Below are 19,613 nucleotides of genomic sequence, written 5' to 3'. Positions count from 1 at the left end.
CTCACTACACAATCGGTCGAGCAGGTAAATGTTTTCAGGGTACTGCACGCCTAAAGGTAGTGGGTTATGAAGGTTATCTGGTGTTTCCAGAATCCTGCTTTTAGCACTTATGACAAGGACAGATTCTTTCTGAAGACTTCACTGGAACTGGTACTGTATCTCTGACTTCGTAAGCCCCACTGTAGACAGTCTGTCTGTAGTATCTGTTGAAGTGGGGTATGCGTGTCTGATGCTCTCCCAAAACTGAAATTGGTTTGATCTCTGCAGCAAAAGAAGGAACCATAGATCCTTGTCTGGATTCGGTAACAGAACTGTCCTGCACTCTCTGAGGCCAAAGAGGCACTACATACCTTGGTTTCTATGGGGCAGTAGACAAAGCGTGGCACTGACAGTGCATTCAGTGAGTGCATGTTCTTGAAAGAGAAATATTCCATCAAGTTGACTCTTGGTCCTCTGAGGAGCGTCAAGAGCAGTCTCGTGGTGCCACTTGTTCCTGAACCTTGTCACAATTGTGTGTAGGAAGTTCCCGCCATAAGGCATGATCTCTATCCGCTGGAGTTCACTAGGATCTGAGGAGAATCCTCCTGACTTAGACTGGCCTCTGCATGTCAGATGATCTTAAGTGGAAAGTAGGTTCTACGCTTGTAAGAAGATGATATCAATCATATATGAGAAGGAACAAGTGACTGAGGATTGTAATCCCTTGAGAAACTGGAGTCCTGTTTTTAAAGATCAAAGAGCACTGTCACTCAGTGTTTGTACCCAGGCAGTCTTTCGGGTCAGTGTACTGATGAGTGGAATCCTCACATGAGATCAAACTCTCAGTGATTAGACATGCGATGACTGATAACTCAGATTGTGAAGGCTTATAACAGGGAGAATAAAAGTGTGGAGACAGGGAACAAGATTTGCTACCTGTCAATTTTGTACATGAATGTGATTGTGCACGTGGTATAGAAAAAGAAGAGGACGCGATGTGGGAACACTACTGGGTCATAGCGGTGGCTAAACACATCAAGAAATTTCTCAGTCGATGGGGCACCTTCGATACCTCGGGAAGGCTACAACTTACCAAGTCTTTCTCAGTAGGCACAGCGATAGAACTACTTTGAAAAAGAGGCAGAGGGTATTAATAATCCCATCTCATTCAAAGCACTATGAGTGCAAGGCGGGTGTCTTCCTTCCCCTTATGAATTCCTATGGAGGACCCCGTCCCGGCAGAAGTCAAAGGTGAAAAATCATGTTTCACACCCGAAGCTGGAAGGAGCTAAGGAGTTTTCTTAGCATCAGCTTTGTCGACTTTGTCTTCTTCTTTGCAAACAATACCCCACTGAAGAGGAGGCTGTTTCCTGCACTTGTCACAGCCATGACCCCTACACTGACCAAAGAGATGACAGGGGTCCAAGTCTGGCATACTCATATACCGGCCAAAATCATGTCAGGGCATATGCTGACAGAGCCATACATTTGCCCTTATTGCCATAAGAAAGAATCAGCACAAACAACACAGTGTAAAGAGAAAAAGCATTAAACGGCCGTCAAAAAGGACGTGAAGTACGTTACTACAGAACTGAGGGCAAAGTTAGGGTTGCTCCACCTCTTGGGTGGGTAGAGCATATCCTTCCCCAGACAGGCCTCTATGTTTACATAGAAGTTCAGACGGCTGTTCCAGCTTCACTGAGGGCATACTCCTATTAAAGGATGATAGTTTTATTTCGTGTAGGAACAAATAAAGACTAAGTAAACCTTACATGAAATATATGAATACAGTTTGTGACGCTAAAAATCAAATCAACAAAAATGTTATTTTGATTATAAAATAAATTTTTGAATATACTTACCCGGTGATTATATAGCTTGCTGCAACTCTGTTGCTCGACAGACAACTCTACGGAAAAACTCGCCAGCGATCGCTACACAGGTTGCGGGTGTGCCCAACAGCGCCATCTGTCGACCAGATACCCAGCTCTCATGTAAACAAAGACTCAATTTTCTCCTCGTCCCACTGCGTCTCTATTGGAGAGTAAGGGAGGGTCATTTAATTTATAATCACCGGGTAAGTATATTCAAAATAACATTTTTCAATATTTAACTTAGCCGGTGATTATATAGCTGATTCACACCCAGGATGGTGGGTAGAGACCAGTAATATATGTTTACACTTTTATGAGCTAAGATTTTTTTATTTCATTTTAGAAGTTATCAAAATAACAAAAACAAAATAAATAGGTACCTGGTAAGGAAGTTGACTTGAACAATTACTCTGCCTTTTAAGTACGTCTTCCTTACGGAGCCTCGCGATCCTCTTAGGATGCTGATCGACCCCTAGGATCTGAAGTATCAAGGGTTGCAACCCATACTACAGGACCTCATCAAACCCCTAATCTAGGCGCTCTCAAGAAATGACTTTGACCACCCGCCAAATCAACCAGGATGCGAAAGGCTTCTTAGCCTTCCGGACAACCCAAAAAACAACAATAAAAACATTTTAAGAGAAAGATTAAAAGGGTATGGAATTAGGGAATTGTAGTGGTTGAGCCCTCACCCACTACTGCACTCGCTGCTACGAATGGTCCCAGTGTGTAGCAGTCCTCGTAAAGAGACTGGACATCCTTTAGATAAAAAGACGCAAACACTGACTTGCTTCTCCAATAGGTTGCGTCCATTATACTTAGCAGAGATCTATTTTGCTTAAAGGCCACGGAAGTTGCGACAGTTCTAACTTCGTGTGTCCTCACCTTAAGCAATGCTTGGTCTTCCTCACTCAGATGTGAATGAGCTTCTCGTATTAACAGTCTGATAAAATAGGATAAAGCATTCTTTGACATAGGCAAAGATGATTTCTTAACTGAACACCATAAAGCTTCAGATTGGCCTCGTAAAGGTTTAGTTCGCTTTAAATAGAACTTAAGAGCTCTCACAGGGCATAAGACTCTTTCTAGTTCATTGCCTACAATATTCGATAAGCTGGGAATATCGAACGATTTCGGCCAAGGTCGAGAAGGCAGCTCATTTTTGGCTAGAAAACCAAGTTGTAGCGAACATGTAGCCTTTTCTGACGAAAATCCGATGTTCTTGCTGAAGGCATGAATCTCACTGACTCTTTTAGCTGTGGCTAAGCATACCAGGAAAAGTGTCTTTAAAGTGAGATCTTTCAGGGAGGCTGATTGTAGCGGCTCAAACCTGTCTGACATGAGGAATCTTAGTACCACGTCTAAATTCCAACCAGGTGTAACCAAACGACGCTCCTTCGTGGTCTCAAAAGACTTAAGGAGGTCCTGAAGATCTTTATTGTTGGAAAGATCTAAGCCTCTATGCCGGAAGACCGATGCCAACATGCTTCTGTAGCCCTTGATAGTGGGAGCTGAAAGGGATCGTCCTTTTCTCAGGTATAAGAGAAAGTCAGCTATTTGAGCTACAGAGGTACTGGTCGAGGATACAGAGACTGACTTGCACCAGTCTCGGAAGACTTCCCACTTCGATTGGTAGACTCTAAGGGTGGATGCTCTCCTTGCTCTAGCAATCGCACTGGCTGCCTCCTTCGAAAAGCCTCTAGCTCTCGAGAGTCTTTCGATAGTCTGAAGGCAGTCAGACGAAGAGCGTGGAGGCTTTGGTGTACCTTCTTTACGTGTGGCTGACGTAGAAGGTCCACCCTTAGAGGAAGACTTCTGGGAACGTCTACTAGCCATCGAAGTACCTCGGTGAACCATTCTCTCGCGGGCCAGAGGGGAGCAACTAGCGTCAACCTTGTCCCTTCGTGAGAGGCGAACTTCTGCAGTACCTTGTTGACAATCTTGAACGGTGGGAATGCGTATAGATCTAGATGTGACCAATCTAGGAGAAAGGCATCTATATGTATTGCTGCTGGGTCTGGGACTGGTGAGCAATATATTGGGAGCCTCTTGGTCAGCGAGGTTGCAAAGAGATCTATGGTTGGTTGGCCCCAAGTGGCCCAAAGTCTCTTGCATACATCCTTGTGGAGGGTCCATTCTGTTGGAATTACTTGCCCTTTCCGACTGAGACAATCTGCCATGACATTCAAGTTGCCTTGGATGAACCTCGTTACTAGTGTTATGTCTTGACCTTTTGACCAGATGAGCAGGTCCCTTGCGATCTCGTACAACGTCAGTGAGTGGGTTCCTCCTTGCTTGGAGATGTACGCCAAGGCAGTGGTGTTGTCCGAGTTCACTTCCACCACTTTGCCTCGAAGGAGAGACCTGAAGCTTTTCAAGGCCAGATGTACTGCCAGCAGCTCCTTGCAGTTGATATGCATGATCCTTTGACTCGAGTTCCACAGTCCTGAACATTCCCGACCGTCTAATGTCGCGCCCCAGCCTACGTCCGATGCGTCCGAGAAGAGAACGTGGTTGGGAGTCTGAACAGCCAGGGGAAGACCCTCTCTTAGGTTGATACTGTCCTTCCACCAAGTCAGACAAGACTTCATCTTTTCGGAAATGGGGATCGAGACCGCTTCTAGCGTCTTGTCCTTTTTCCAGTGAAAAGCTAGATGGTATTGAAGAGGACGGAGGTGTAGTCTTCCTAATGACACAAATTGTTCCAGGGATGATAGCATCCCTACCAGACTCATCCACTGCCTGACTGAGCAGTGTTCCTTCTTCAGCATGTTCTGGATGCATAACTGGGCTTGGCTTATTCTGGGGGCCGACGGAAAAGCCTGAAAAGCTAGACTGTGAATCTCCATCCCTAAATACACAATAGTTTGGGATGGGACCAGTTGCGACTTTTCCATATTGACAAGGAGACCCAATTCCTTGGTCAGATCTAGAGTCCACTTTAGATCCTTCAGACAGCGACGACTGGAAGAGGCTCTGAGAAGCCAGTCGTCCAAATAAAGGGAGGCTCGGATGTCCGATAAATGTAGGAATTTGGCTACATTCCTCATCAGCCTCGTAAACACAAGAGGAGCTGTGCTTAGGCCAAAGCACAGGGCCCGAAACTGGTAGACCACCTTTTCGAAAACGAATCTCAGAAAAGGTTGGGAGTCCGGGTGGATGGGGACGTGGAAGTAGGCGTCCCTTAGGTCTAACGAGACCATCCAGTCTTCCCTTCTGACCGCTGCTAAGACTGACTTTGTGGTCTCCATGGAGAACGTCTGCTTTGTGACAAAGACATTCAGAGCACTGACGTCTAGCACCGGCCTCCACCCTCCTGTCTTCTTTGAAACCAAGAAGAGGCGGTTGTAGAATCCCGGAGATTGAAGGTCCGAGACTTTGACCACTGCTCCCTTCTCTAGCAAAAGAGACACTTCCCGTTTCAAGGCTCGTCTCTTGTCTTCCTCTCTGTACCTGGGAGAGAGATCGATGGGAGACGTTGCTAGAGGGGGTTTCAGTACAAAAGGGATCTTGTACCCCTCTCTGAGCAACTTCACAGATTGTGCATCTGCGCCTCTCTTCTCCCAGGTCTGCCAGAAGTTCTTGAGTCTGGCTCCCACTGCTGTCTGAAGATGCGGACAGTCAGACTCTGCCCTTATAGGACTTGGATCCTTTCTTCTTCCCTCGCTTCCCTTCGGCACGAGCACCTCCTCTGCTGGAGGCTCTGCCACGAAAGGGCGGAATAAATCGAGACGCTGGAGTGTCCATCCTTGGTCTAGCTGACAAGGTAAGCAAAGGGGGAGCTTTGCGAGCTGAGGACGCAACAAGATCGTGAGTGTCCTTCTGCACTAACGAAGCGGCTATTTCCTTAATCAGGACTTCTGGAAAAAGGCACTTGGAAAGAGGAGCAAAGAGAAGCTCAGATCTCTGGCACGGTGTAACTCCAGCAGAAAGGAATGAGCAGAGATTTTCTCGCTTTTTTAGGACTCCGGACACAAATGATGCAGCAAGCTCATTAGACCCATCACGTACGGCCTTGTCCATGCAGGACATAATGAGCAAGGAAGTCTCTTTATCCGTCGAAGAGATCTTCCTGCTTAGGGCTCCTAGACACCAGTCTAAGAAGTTAAAAACTTCAAAGGCCCTAAAGATTCCTTTCAAAAGGTGGTCCAGGTCCGATGATGACCAACATATCTTTGAGCGTCTCATGGCAAGGCGGCGGGGAGAGTCTACAAGACTTGAGAAGTCGCCCTGGGCAGAGGCAGGAACTCCCAAGCCGAGAACTTCTCCCGTGGCATACCAGACGCTCGATCTAGAAGAGAGTCTAGCAGGGGGAAAAGCAAAGGCTGTCTTCCCTAAGCTCTTCTTGGACTGCAACCATTCTCCTATCACCCGCAAAGCTCTCTTGGACGAGCGTGCGAGGACGAGTCTAGTAAAGGCAGGAGTGGTAGACGGCATGCCTAAAACAAACTCTGAAGGCGGAGAACGAGGAGCCACAGAAACAAACTGGTCAGGAAACAGCTCTTTGAAAATGGCCAAAACTTTTCTAAAGTCCAAAGAGGGTTGAGTAGACTTAGGCTCGTCCAATTCTGATTGTGGTTCATCTATATGTGCAGCAACATCATCATCAGAAAGTTCCTCATCCGACAACTGATGAGGAAACGGCAACGGAGTGGGTAACGGCTGGTTCGCTGAGTCCGGTCGCACTGGTGCATGCGTGACTGAGCCGGACGCAACGTCATGGAACCGCTGCCCAGTCTGTGAGCTGGCAACAACCATGGTAGCGCGGGGACGCACAGCGTCTACCCCAGACTGTCTAGACTGATGGGGTTGCGCAGTGGAAACCACACCGGGTTGCGGAGGTTGACGCACCGCGTCAAAACAAGGCAACTCTGACGGTTGTTGAACATCCAGAACGTTAACGGCAACCTCCGTGCGTCGCTTAACGTCAACATGCGGCTGGCAGATCACACTGGAACGCATGGGTGGAGGAACTCTCTCAACTGGTGTGCGTGAGAAGGTTACCTCAGCGTCAACAGGACGCACAACCGATCGCGTGGAGGGTTGTAGGATAGGTACTGCACTAGCTGGTACGGCAGCAACCTTCTCCGCACGAAAGTCCTGCATCAGAGACGTAAGTTTAGACTGCATGTCTTGCAGTAGAGACCACTTAGGGTCTACAGGAGCAGGTGCGGCGACAGACGGTGTTACTGTCTGAAGCGGTACCGCTTTGCCTCTCTTAGGCGGTGAGCAGTCATCGGATGACGGCAACGAGTCCGAACTGACCCAGTGGCTACAACTGGGCCGTTGGACTTGTGCTGAAGGGACCGATTTACGTTTTAACGGTCGCGAGACCTTGGTCCAAAGTTTCTTGCGAGAAACACCTTCAGAAGACGAGGTATAAATGGGCTCTCTTGTCTTAGGTAGGTAGGAGCGATCTTGAGTAGATACGCCCGATACCACGGAGGGAACGTCTGTTCGCTGATTAAAGCCTCTCGAACCCATGCGTCGTACGACATTGCTTCTCCCCTGGACTTGGGAGCTTGCAAGAGGTCCCGGACTAGGACGACAGGCACGAACAGACGAACCCTCAAGCGCAACACTGTCCACAACACTATCACTTGGCACTTTAGCACTTCCCACTGCACTTTGGCACTTAAGCTCCTTCACATCCGCCATGAGCTGATTATGGTCACTAGCAAGGGACTCAACTCTCTCACCCAGAGCCTGGATGGCACGCATCATATCAGCCATCGATGGTTCCTGAGTGCCAGGAGGGGGGTTAGGAGCAACCACTACAGGGGAAGGAATAGGTTGTGGGGCATGAGGAGAGGATATATCAATAGAACGAGATGAACTTCTCCTAACTCTATCTCTCTCTAGCCTACGTGTGTACTTTTTAAATTCGATAAAATCGAATTCCGAAAGGCCAACGCACTCCTCACACCGATCTTCCAATTGACAGGTTTTATCCCGACAATTGGAACAAACAGTGTGAGGGTCGATAGAAGCCTTCGGAAGACGCCTAGAACAGTCCCTAGCATTGCATTTCCTAAATTTGGGGACTTGTGAAGGGTCAGCCATTTTGAATTGGTCAAGGGAAATTCCAAAAAAACGATCAAAAAGTCATCAACAAAGAATCCGATATCAAAAAGAGTTCAAGGATTTGTGTGAAGAAAAACCCTGCACAGCGAAAGCTCAAAACTAGAATATAGTACTTCACCAATTAGATGTGAAAAACTCCAGTTTAGCAACAGCGAGTAAAGTACATCTTGTCGACACCTCAACAGAGAGAAAATTGAGTCTTTGTTTACATGAGAGCTGGGTATCTGGTCGACAGATGGCGCTGTTGGGCACACCCGCAACCTGTGTAGCGATCGCTGGCGAGTTTTTCCGTAGAGTTGTCTGTCGAGCAACAGAGTTGCAGCAAGCTATATAATCACCGGCTAAGTTAAATATTGAAAAATACCTTTTAATAATTTAAGAGCACTACTGAGGATTGGGGTAATTTCTTCTCTAGAAAGCTGCTTCAACATTTTCTGAACTTCTTGATACTCATCCGTCTTCACTAGTGTGTGGGATAAACAGGTCGCTAGGACTTCTCTAACCTAAAATTAATTTTACAATATTAAAATGTTCCTAAGATTAACCCTTTGAATCCTAAAAAAAAATTAGTTTATCTTACTTATGCACACCAGTCTCACAAGATATATAAAGTTATATATCAATGAAAATACATTCAGCTATACAATAAAATATCTCAGGGTAGTATTTTCAGCCCATAACTGTTCATAATATATAAGCAAATGTGGTTTGGCATAAAACACAAGCTTTTGCACATGCAGATGATGCTACTCTCATTGCATCTGTTCCATCTCAAGAATGTAGTCACTCGGGTTTGAGATCTTGCTGAAATTAGTGCATCGTGCAAATTATAGGGCCTGGAGTAATTAGGTCAGGGGCCCTGGGCTTATAGTATCCTGCTTTTCCATCTAGGGTTATAGCTTAAGAAGTAATAATAATAATAATAATAATAATAATAATAATAATAATAATAAGTGCAAAAGGAATGACCAAGATAAACTGTAGAAATTCAGGAGTGTTCAAGCACCATGCAAAGAGAAAGCGATTGTACAGCATACTTGCGGACATTGAGAAAGGACAATGGATAATAAATGATCAAACAAGTAAGGATGTTACTCTAATATAATAAGTACTATATCTTTGAGAACATTATGGTAATGGTATTAGAAGAATTAGAGATAAATATTGGGGTCCATCAAGGATCAATGCTGAGCCCTTTGCTGTTCAATTAGTAACAGTATTAATAGAGGAAGCTAAGAGGACAGGAAAGTGGGTCAACAGGACTTGGTGTATGCTGATGACCTATCATTAATAAGAGAACTCAAATAAGAAATGTTTAAAAGATAACAGTGTGGAATGGAGAGGTGAGGAAGGAAAATAAACATAAAATAATCAAGGAACAAAGTGGATTGAAATATTTATGAAAATTAAAACACATTCTGAAATCACATACATAAAAAGCAACACAAGGTCAACTGAATCCACCACTCATGGTAGAACTTATACGTAGTGTGGCATATCTAAAATTCTAAAGACTCCCTTGAGCACTTTACCAATTCTATATTATACTGTACTGTGAATGAAAACTGGCTATTTATTGATCATAACTAAAACTGTAAGAATAGCCAAGGCAATTAAAATTAGGCCCATTTAAAAAACACTCAAAATGTTATTTTTATTAATAAAATAAATTTTTGAATATACTTACCCGGTGATTATATAAGCTGCAGCTCTGCTGCCCGACAGAAAAACTCTACGTTCAAAATACGCCAGCGATCGCTATGCAGGTAGGGGGTGTACATCAACAGCGCCATCTGTCGAGCAGGTACTCAGTACTCAATGTAAACACAGAACCAATTTTCTCCTTGGTCCACTGGGTCTCTATTGGGGAGGAAGGGAGGGTCCTTTAATATATAATCACCGGGTAATTATATTCAAAAATTTATTTTATTAATAAAAATAACATTTTTCAATATTAAACTTAGCCGGTGATTATATAAGCTGATTCACACCCAGGGGGGTGGGTAGAGACCAGCATTACTTGTTTACATTATTATGAGCTAAGTATTTTGTATTTCATTTTAGCAGTTATTCAAAATAACAAACATAAAATAAATAAGTACCTGGTAAGGAAGTCGACTTGAACAATTACTCTGCCTTTTTTAAGTACGTCTTCCTTACTGAGCCTCGCGATCCTCTTAGGATGCTGAGCGACTCCTACGAGCTGAAGTATCAAGGGTTGCCACCCATACAACAGGACCTCATCAAAACCTCTAATCTAGGCGCTTCTCAAGAAAAGAATTTGACCACCCGCCAAATCAACCAGGATGCGAAAGGCTTCTTAGCCTTCCGGACAACCCAAAAAACAACAATAAAAAACATTTCAAGAGAAAGATTAAAAAAGGTTATGGAATTAGGGGAATGTAGTGGTTGAGCCCTCACCCACTACTGCACTCGCTGCTACGAATGGTCCCAGGGTGTAGCAGTTCTCGTAGAGAGACTGGACATCTTTAAGATAAAAAGACGCGAACACTGACTTGCTTCTCCAATAGGTTGCGTCCATTATACTCTGCAGAGATCTATTTTGTTTAAAGGCCACGGAAGTTGCGACAGCTCTAACTTCATGTGTCCTTACCTTCAGCAAAGCATGGTCTTCCTCATTCAGATGGGAATGAGCTTCTCGTATCAACAGTCTGATATAATAGGAAACTGCATTCTTTGACATAGGTAAAGAAGGTTTCTTAATAGCACACCATAAAGCTTCTGACTGTCCTCGTAAAGGTTTAGTACGTCTTAAATAGAACTTAAGAGCTCTAACAGGGCATAAGACTCTTTCTAGTTCATTTCCAACCAAATTAGAAAGGCTTGGAATATCGAACGATTTCGGCCAAGGACGAGAAGGTAGTTCGTTTTTGGCTAGAAAACCAAGCTGTAAAGAACATGTAGCCATTTCAGATGAAAATCCGATGTTCCTGCTGAAGGCGTGTATCTCACTGACTCTTTTAGCTGTTGCTAAGCAAACGAGGAAAAGAGTCTTTAAAGAGAGATCATTAAAGGAGGCTGATTGTAGTGGCTCGAACCTTTCTGACATAAGGAATCTTAGTACCACGTCTAAATTCCAACCCGGTGTAGCCAAACGACGCTCCTTCGAGGTCTCAAAAGACTTAAGGAGGTCCTGTAGATCTTTGTTGTTAGAAAGATCTAAGCCTCTGTGACGGAAGACTGCTGCCAACATGCTTCTGTAACCTTTGATTGTGGGAGCTGAAAGAGATCTTTCCTTCCTCAGGTATAATAGGAAGTCAGCTATTTGGGTTACAGAGGTACTGGTTGAGGATACTGATACCGACTTGCACCAGCTTCGGAAGACTTCCCACTTCGACTGGTAGACTCTAAGAGTGGATGTCCTCCTTGCTCTAGCAATCGCCCTGGCTGCCTCCTTCGAAAATCCTCTAGCTCTCGAGAGTCTTTCGATAGTCTGAAGGCAGTCAGACGAAGAGCGTGGAGGCTTGGGTGTACCTTCTTTACGTGTGGCTGACATAGAAGGTCCACTCTTAGAGGAAGAGTTCTGGGAACGTCCACCAGCCATTGAAGTACCTCGGTGAACCATTCTCTCGCGGGCCAGAGAGGAGCAACTAACGTCAACCTTGTCCCTTCGTGAGAGGCGAACTTCTGCAGTACCTTGTTGACAATCTTGAACGGGGGGAATGCATAAAGGTCTAGATGGGACCAATCCAGTAGAAAGGCATCTATATGAACTGCTGCTGGGTCCGGGATTGGCGAGCAATAATTTGGGAGCCTCTTGGTCATCGAGGTTGCAAAGAGATCTATGGTAGGTTGGCCCCATGTGGCCCATAGTCTCTTGCACACATCCTTGTGTAGGGTCCATTCTGTTGGGATGATTTGACCCTTCCGACTGAGGCAGTCCGCCATGACATTCATGTTGCCTTGAATGAACCTCGTTACTAGAGAAAGGTTTAGATCTCTTGACCAGGTGAGGAGGTCCCTTGCGATCTCGTACAACGTCATAGAATGGGTCCCTCCTTGTTTGGAGATGTACGCCAAGGCCGTGGTGTTGTCTGAGTTCACCTCCACCACCTTGCCTAGAAGGAGGGACTTGAAGCTTTTCAAGGCCAGATGAACTGCCAGTAGCTCCTTGCAGTTGATATGTAACGTTCTTTGATTCGAGTTCCAAGTTCCCGAGCATTCCCGACCGTCTAATGTCGCACCCCAGCCCGTGTCCGATGCGTCCGAGAAGAGAACGTGGTTGGGGGTCTGAACAGCCAGGGGCAGACCCTCTCTGAGGTAGATGTTGTCCTTCCACCAAGTCAGTGATGACTTCATCTTCTCGGAAATGGGGATCGAGACCGCTTCTAGCGTCTTGTCCTTTTTCCAGTGCACAGCTAGGTGAAATTGAAGGGGACGGAGGTGCAGTCTCCCTAACGCAATGAACTGTTCCAGGGATGAAAGCGTCCCTATCAGACTCATCCACTGTCTGACTGAACATCGGTCCTTCTTTAGCATGTTCTGGATGCATCCTTGGGCTTGACTTGTTCTGGGGGCCGACGGAAAAGCCCGAAAAGCTTGACTGTGAATCTCCATCCCCAAGTACACTATAGTTTGGGATGGGACCAGTTGGGACTTTTCCATATTGACCAGGAGACCCAATTCCTTGGTCAGATCTAGAGTCCACTTTAGATTCTCCAGACAGCAACGACTGGAAGAAGCTCTTAGAAGCCAGTCGTCCAAATAGAGGGAGGTTCTGATGTCCGCTAAATGCAGGAATTTGGCAATATTCCTCATCAGTTTCGTAAAGACAAGAGGAGCCGTGCTTAGGCCAAAGCACAGGGCTTGAAATTGGTAGACAACCTTCCCGTAAACGAACCTTAGAAAAGGTTGGGAATCTGGGTGGATGGGGACGTGAAAGTAAGCGTCCCTTAGGTCTAAAGAGACCATCCAGTCTTCCTTCCTGACCGCTGCTAGAACAGACTTTGTCGTCTCCATGGCGAACGTCTGCTTTGTGACAAAGACATTCAGAGCACTGACGTCTAGCACCGGCCTCCACCCTCCTGTCTTCTTTACCACTAAGAAGAGACGGTTGTAGAAGCCCGGGGATTGATGGTCCCGGACTTTGACTACCGCTCCCTTTTCTAGTAAGAGGGACACCTCTTGCTTCAAAGCTAGTCTCTTGTCCTCCTCTCTGTACCTGGGAGAGAGGTCGATGGGAGACGTTGCTAGAGGGGGTTTGCGTACAAACGGGATCTTGTACCCTTCTCTGAGCAACTTCACAGATTGTGCATCTGCGCCCCTTTTCTCCCAGGACTGCCAGAAGTTCTTGAGTCTGGCTCCCACTGCTGTCTGAAGAAGGTGGCAGTCAGACTCTGCCCTTAAAGGACTTGATACCTTTCTTCTTATTCCCACGTCTCCCTTCGGCACGAGCACCTCCTCTGCTGGAGGCTCTGCCACGAAAGGGCGGAATGAATCTGGACGCTGGAGTGTCCATCCTGGGTCTAGACACGGTAGGCAAAGGGGTGGCTTTGCGGGCAGATGACGCAACCAGGTCATGCGTGTCTTTTTGAATCAAGGAGGCAGCAATCTCCTTTATCAACTCTTCTGGGAAAAGGCACTTTGAGAGAGGAGCAAACATAAGTTCCGATCTCTGACACTGTGTTACTCCAGCTGACAAGAAGGAGCAAAGGTTTTCCCGTTTCTTGAGGACCCCGGAAACGAACGAAGCCGCAAGCTCACTGGAACCGTCCCGTATGGCCTTGTCCATGCAGGACATAATGAGCATGGAAGTTTCCTTGTCAGAAGGGGAGATCTTCCTGCTCAACGCTCCCAAACACCAATCCAAAAAGTTAAAAACCTCGAAGGCTCTGAACACTCCTTTCATCAGATGGTCTAAGTCTGAAGGAGTCCAACAAATCTTGGAGCGTCTCATGGCTAGCCTGCGGGGAGAGTCTACTAGGCTTGAGAAGTCGCCCTGGGCAGAGGCAGGAACTCCCAAGCCGAGAACTTCTCCCGTGGCATACCAGACGCTCGATCTGGAAGAGAGTTTCGCAGGGGGAAACGTGAATGCTGTCTTCCCAAGGTGCTTTTTGGACTGCATCCATTCTCCCAACACTCTTAAAGCTCTCTTAGACGAGCGGGCGAGGACGAGCTTCGTAAAGGCAGGCGCGGATGACTGCGTGCCTAAAGCGAACTCAGATGGAGGCGAGCGTGGGGCCGCAGAAACAAACTGATCAGGATACATCTCCCTGAACAGTGCAAGAACTTTCCTAAAGTCCAAGGAGGGTTGCGTGGTCTTGGGTTCGTCGATGTCCGTATGCGGGTCGTCAATGTGTGCAGCGTCGTCATCATCAGAGAGTCCATCATCTGAATACTGAGGAGGAAGCGGCAAAGGAGTAGGAGTTGGCTGGTCAGCTGAGTCCGGCAGCACGGGTGCATGCGTGACTGCACCGGACGCAACGTCATGGAACTGTTGCCCAGTCTGTGAGCTGGCAACAACCATAGCAGCGCGGGGGCGCAAAGCGTCTACTCCTGACTGTCTAGTCTGCTGTGGGCGAGTAGTGGTAACCACACTGGGTTGCGGAGGTTGACGCACCGCGTCAAAACAAAACAACTTAGGTTGTTGTTGTAACTCGCGAACGTCAACGGAAGGTTCCGTGCGTCGCTGAACGTCAACATGCGGCTGGCAGGGTACACTGGAACGCATGGGTGGCGGGACTCTCACAGCTGGAGTGCGGGAGAAGGTAGCCTCAGCGTCCACTGGACGCACAACCGTGGGTGGTTGTAGGCTAGCGGTTGGTGCAGCGTCAACCTTCTCCGCACGAAAGTCCTGCATTAATGACGTCAACTGTGTCTGCATGGTCTGCAGCAAAGACCACTTAGGGTCTACAGTAGCAGGTGCGGCAACAGACGGTGTTACTGCCTGATGCGGTACCGCTTTGCCTCTCTTAGGAGGTGTGCAGTCATCGGAAGACTGCAGCGAGTCCGAACTGACCCAGTGGCTACAACTGGGCCGTTGGACTTGCGCGGAAGGGACCGACTTGCGTTTAAGAGGCCGTGAGACCTTGGTCCATTGTTTCTTCCGAGAAACATCTTCCGCAGACGAGGAATAAATGGGCTCTCTCGTCTTCTTGTGGGTGGGACGATCTTGGATAGATACGTCCGAAACCACGGAGGGAACGTCTGTTCGCTGATTAAAGCCTCTCGAACCCTTTGGTCGTACGACATTGCTTCTCCCCTGGGCTTGGGAGCTTGCAAGAGGTCCCGGACTGGGAGGACGACAGGCACGAACAGACGAACCCTCAAGCGCAACATTATCTACAACACTTTCCACAACACTACCACTCACTTTGTCACTACCCACTGCACTCTTACACTTCAACTCCTTGACGTCTGCCATGAGTTGGTTACGGTCACTCGCCAATGACTCGACTCTCTCACCCAGAGCCTGGATGGCACGCATCATATCTGCCATCGAAGGTTGTTGAGTGCTAGAAGGGGGATCAGGAGCAACCACTACAGGGGAAGGAATAGGTTGTGGGGCATGAGGAGAGGAAAAATCAACGGAGCGAGATGAACTTCTCCTGACCCTATCTCTCTCTAGCCTACGTGTGTATTTCTGGAATTCGATGAAATCGAATTCCGAAAGCCCAACGCATTCCTCACATCGATCTTCCAATTGACAGGTCTTATCCCGACAATTGGAACAAATGGTGTGAGGATCGATAGAGGCCTTCGGAAGACGCCTTGAACAGTCCCTAGCATTACACTTCCTGAATTTAGGGACTTGAGAAGGGTCAGCCATCTTGAATTAGTCAAAAGGGGAATTCAAAATCTATCCAAAGTCGTAAACAAATAATCCAAAATCAATAAAAGAATGCAAGGATGTATTGAAGATAACCTCTGCAAAGCGAAAGCTAATAACTAGAAATGTGTACTTCACCAAAATCTGTGAAAACCAATCCAGTAAGCAACAGCGAATTTAGTAGGTCTTGCCGGTGGCACGACAGAGAGAAAATTGGTTCTGTGTTTACATTGAGTACTGAGTACCTGCTCGACAGATGGCGCTATTGATGTACACCCCCTACCTGCATAGCGATCGCTGGCGTATTTTGAACGTAGAGTTTTTCTGTCGGGCAGCAGAGCTGCAGCTTATATAATCACCGGCTAAGTTTAATATTGAAAAATACAGTATTCAAAATTTTCAGACAATACACAGTACATATAATACCCTGCCAAAGAACTCGTAACTTGATACCATTATATAAAAACCACAAGCCTACATCAACAAGCTTCCATGTGACTTACAATACTGTAGAGAACAGTACTTAACCATTACATTAAGACAGAAAATGTGACACAAATTTTACTTTTCCATTTAACATTTAAGGATAACCGACTTGAAAGTCAGATCTGACATAAACCGGGGTACTATTCATGATAAACTTTCATCATTCTACTATTAATGTACTATTATTACTAGCTAAGCTACAACCCTAATTGGCAAGCACGATGCTATAAGCCTAAGGGATCCAACAGGGGAAAAATAAACTGGTGAGGAAAGAAAATAAGGAAATAAACAAACTACAAGAAAAGAATGAACAACTTCAATAAAATATTTCAAGATTAAGCTTGGAATGAAAGATAGATTTATGGGCCCTATGAGACCATTCAGAGATCTCTGTTCACAACACATACTGACCTGTCGTCCAAGAGGTGAACGTGGCAATGTGCTTGTTAAAATATTAACAACTTTTACTAGAAGGCAGAAACGTTCATAGTAGCATTCTAGATCCTCCAATAATTCCAAGATTTTCCCCTGAAAAAAGATTTCAGTTTTATTAAAACACAAATACAACATACACAGGTTATATAAAATTATACTCTTGATACTATGAGCATATCCTTTTGATTTTACCATCATTTTTTAATGATCTATTATTAATCATTTTGATGTAAAAGAAGATTCCTTTTTGTTATTATATCAGACAAACATCTGAGCCTTTTCTAATAATCAAAACAGACAACCTTAAACTGCTAAGAATTTCTCTTTTTTGCCAATTTTGTTTCCTGTTAAACCTGGACTGAAATATACTTAGGACTTTAACCAAATAGAAGCTAAAAATCAAAGGGAACATGTCCATCACTATACTAACAAATATAGTTTCATTGAATATACGATGGATTACAATGGTTATCATTTACTCTCATTAGTAGTTTTGTGATTTCTGTTTATACACTTCAGATTTCCTTTCACTTCTCTTAACTCAAACAATTCTAATCACACAGAGCCTTGGTAAGCATATCAACAAAATATTTTAGAACATGAATAATTCATTTACCAACTACTTAAGTCATTCTTTTTACTACTTTTGTCTTCTTGTGATGTTCTGTCTACGCCATAAAATTTCCTTTGAATTTTACTAATTTCTCAACTATATTTTATAAATTGCAGAGATATTTTTTAGTATTTCTTCAATTACTTCTATTCCCGAATATCACAAGATATTCTTTACTCCTGCCTTTCCTAAACTTTCCAAAACATCACTTGTACTGTACGATACTTTACAAATCAAATGTGGATTAAATCCAGTCACTGCCTCAACTAAATAAATCTAAAAATGGGTATCCCTTATTACAACAACAAAGTATAGTTATTGAGGAAATAAATACGATACCCAATACCAAACATAATAATCTACCAATACACAAAATTTACGCAACTTCATTCATAATGCTACAAAGCCACAAACCTTAGTTTCTTTTTCGTCAAGTAACAACGCTGCCTGTTCTTTCGGGGGACATCTCTCAACATACGTTCGGAAAGATGGCAACTTGCGGATACTATCCAGCTGAGCAGATTTCATGGTTTTCATTACATGCTTTCTGTCAGATGCTGAGCAACAGAGAACAGATGCTGAACTGCTTGTAAAGTGCTCTATCATACAAACCTATGTAAAGGAAGAAATCATGTGTAAAAAACATAAAAACTTAGTATTGCAGGTTTGCAATGAATATTCATATGCCCCTACATGAGATATATTTTATTAATTCTACTTTTTTTTCCATAAAATCTGAAAGTGAAGATAATTATTATACAAGTGAAAAACTAATTGACTTCAATTAATTACAGTACTATGTTAAAGATAACTCACTTATCCCCTTTTTGTTAGCTTTTAACAAGGGATCTGACATATGTGCAAATCTACACTCAATGGTCTTTTTAATCATGTGGCACTGTAACCCCGTACTATCACATTTCTATGTTCTCATAGTGTTTACCAAAAGGATTTATTCATAAGGCACAAGCTTTTAATTCAATAATAAAATTTGTTATTTCTATACTCATCTTATGTACATATTGCTTCATCCCCGAAGCTGACTCAATACTGACGTTACCCCCAAAACTAAATATAGAAAAAAAAAAGTCGGAAAAATAGGTCAACATGGAGAAGGCGATACACCATACAAGGCTAAATAATAATAATTTCATGAATCTACAACAAATGAATTCCTACATACCTGAAGTGCTCTAGAGAAATTCCTCACAGACAAATCATGGTAGAGAAAGACATCCAGGAGAAGCTTGAAGGTCCTACCACCCAATTGGAATGGAACTTTTGGAGACATAAGGATCTGTAAATAATAAAAGAGTATGTATTTTAGTCTTTGATCACAAACGTTCATCTTAAAAAATTATGGGAAAAAATAAAAATCTATAAAGTATAGCCAATTTAATTATTGTACAGTACCATTAATTCTGAATTCCACAACCAACTTATTCATCACCCTCAAACTTACGAACATGAAGAATTAAACAAAAAATTATCAAATGTAACATTCATACCAACATGGTGACATCGATCTAGCAACAAGAAATAGATAACATTTTATTTTAGAGATAGCGTCACCTGATAGTGACTTCAAGGGGTTTGTATAGGGGCTGTTGCACACAACAAGGTTAAACTAGCGTGCTTTATTCTTGAACTTCAAAACCATAAATAAATTTTGGGGAAGAATCATTGAAATTAAATACTTTATCATTAAAATGACAAATTCAAAGATAATTTGTATTTTTCCTAACCATACAAACCTTAGCTATTTACATTGGGTTTACCTTTTAGCGCAGCTGAAATGACGAGCCAATAGTCTTAACGAGGGTTAATTACCCCTGCGCTAGTTAGCGGGGGGTAGGGGAAGGGTAGCTTGCTACCCCTCCCCCCCCCACACACCGGTGACTTGCTTCACTTCACTTAGAGGTAGGACTTGACTTGGGGGTCAGGGATGGCAGGCACATATGTGTAAATAGCTAAGGTTTGTATGGTTGGGAAAAATACAAATTATCTTCGAATTTGTCATTTGTTCCGTAACCGAAATACAAACCACGCTATTTACATTGGGTGACTTACCCCTTAGGAAGGGTGGAAAGTCCCCAGCCTTACTGACTTCGGCTTGCCAGGGGGCTCAATCCCTCAGTGAGCAGCACTAGAGGAAAGGAGCCCCTGCACCTCACAAGTTCCTAGCATCGCCAGGAACGAGTGGCCTACATAAGCAGTGTGTGGAGGAAAGTGTGACTCGTCCTATGAAGTTGACCTTGAGACCTTTAGATAGGAATCTAGGATAGGACGTTCCCAATACCACCTCGTCAGGGTATGGGGGACGCAACAGTATTAAGCTTAATACTAGGAGCAC

General features: G+C 44.6%; 1 protein-coding gene across 1 annotated transcript in view; it reads right to left on the bottom strand.

Annotated features, from left to right (window-relative positions):
- Positions 1–19,613, bottom strand: part of Orc3 (origin recognition complex subunit 3) — a 68,020-nt gene that overhangs the window by 33,642 nt on the left and 14,765 nt on the right. The window contains exons 7-10 of the mRNA XM_068393864.1: positions 18,444–18,557; positions 17,675–17,872; positions 16,624–16,740; positions 8,302–8,440 (exon numbers count right to left, since the gene is read on the bottom strand). Of these exons, the coding sequence (XP_068249965.1) occupies positions 8,302–8,440; positions 16,624–16,740; positions 17,675–17,872; positions 18,444–18,557 (568 nt within the window). The remainder of the gene's footprint in view (positions 1–8,301; positions 8,441–16,623; positions 16,741–17,674; positions 17,873–18,443; positions 18,558–19,613) is intronic.

Source organism: Palaemon carinicauda, chromosome 19, assembly GCF_036898095.1.
Source record: "Palaemon carinicauda isolate YSFRI2023 chromosome 19, ASM3689809v2, whole genome shotgun sequence".
Taxonomy (NCBI): Eukaryota; Metazoa; Arthropoda; class Malacostraca; order Decapoda; family Palaemonidae; genus Palaemon; species Palaemon carinicauda.
The sequence above is the reverse complement of the archived record's forward strand: the minus strand, read 5'-3'. Positions and strand labels throughout refer to the sequence as shown.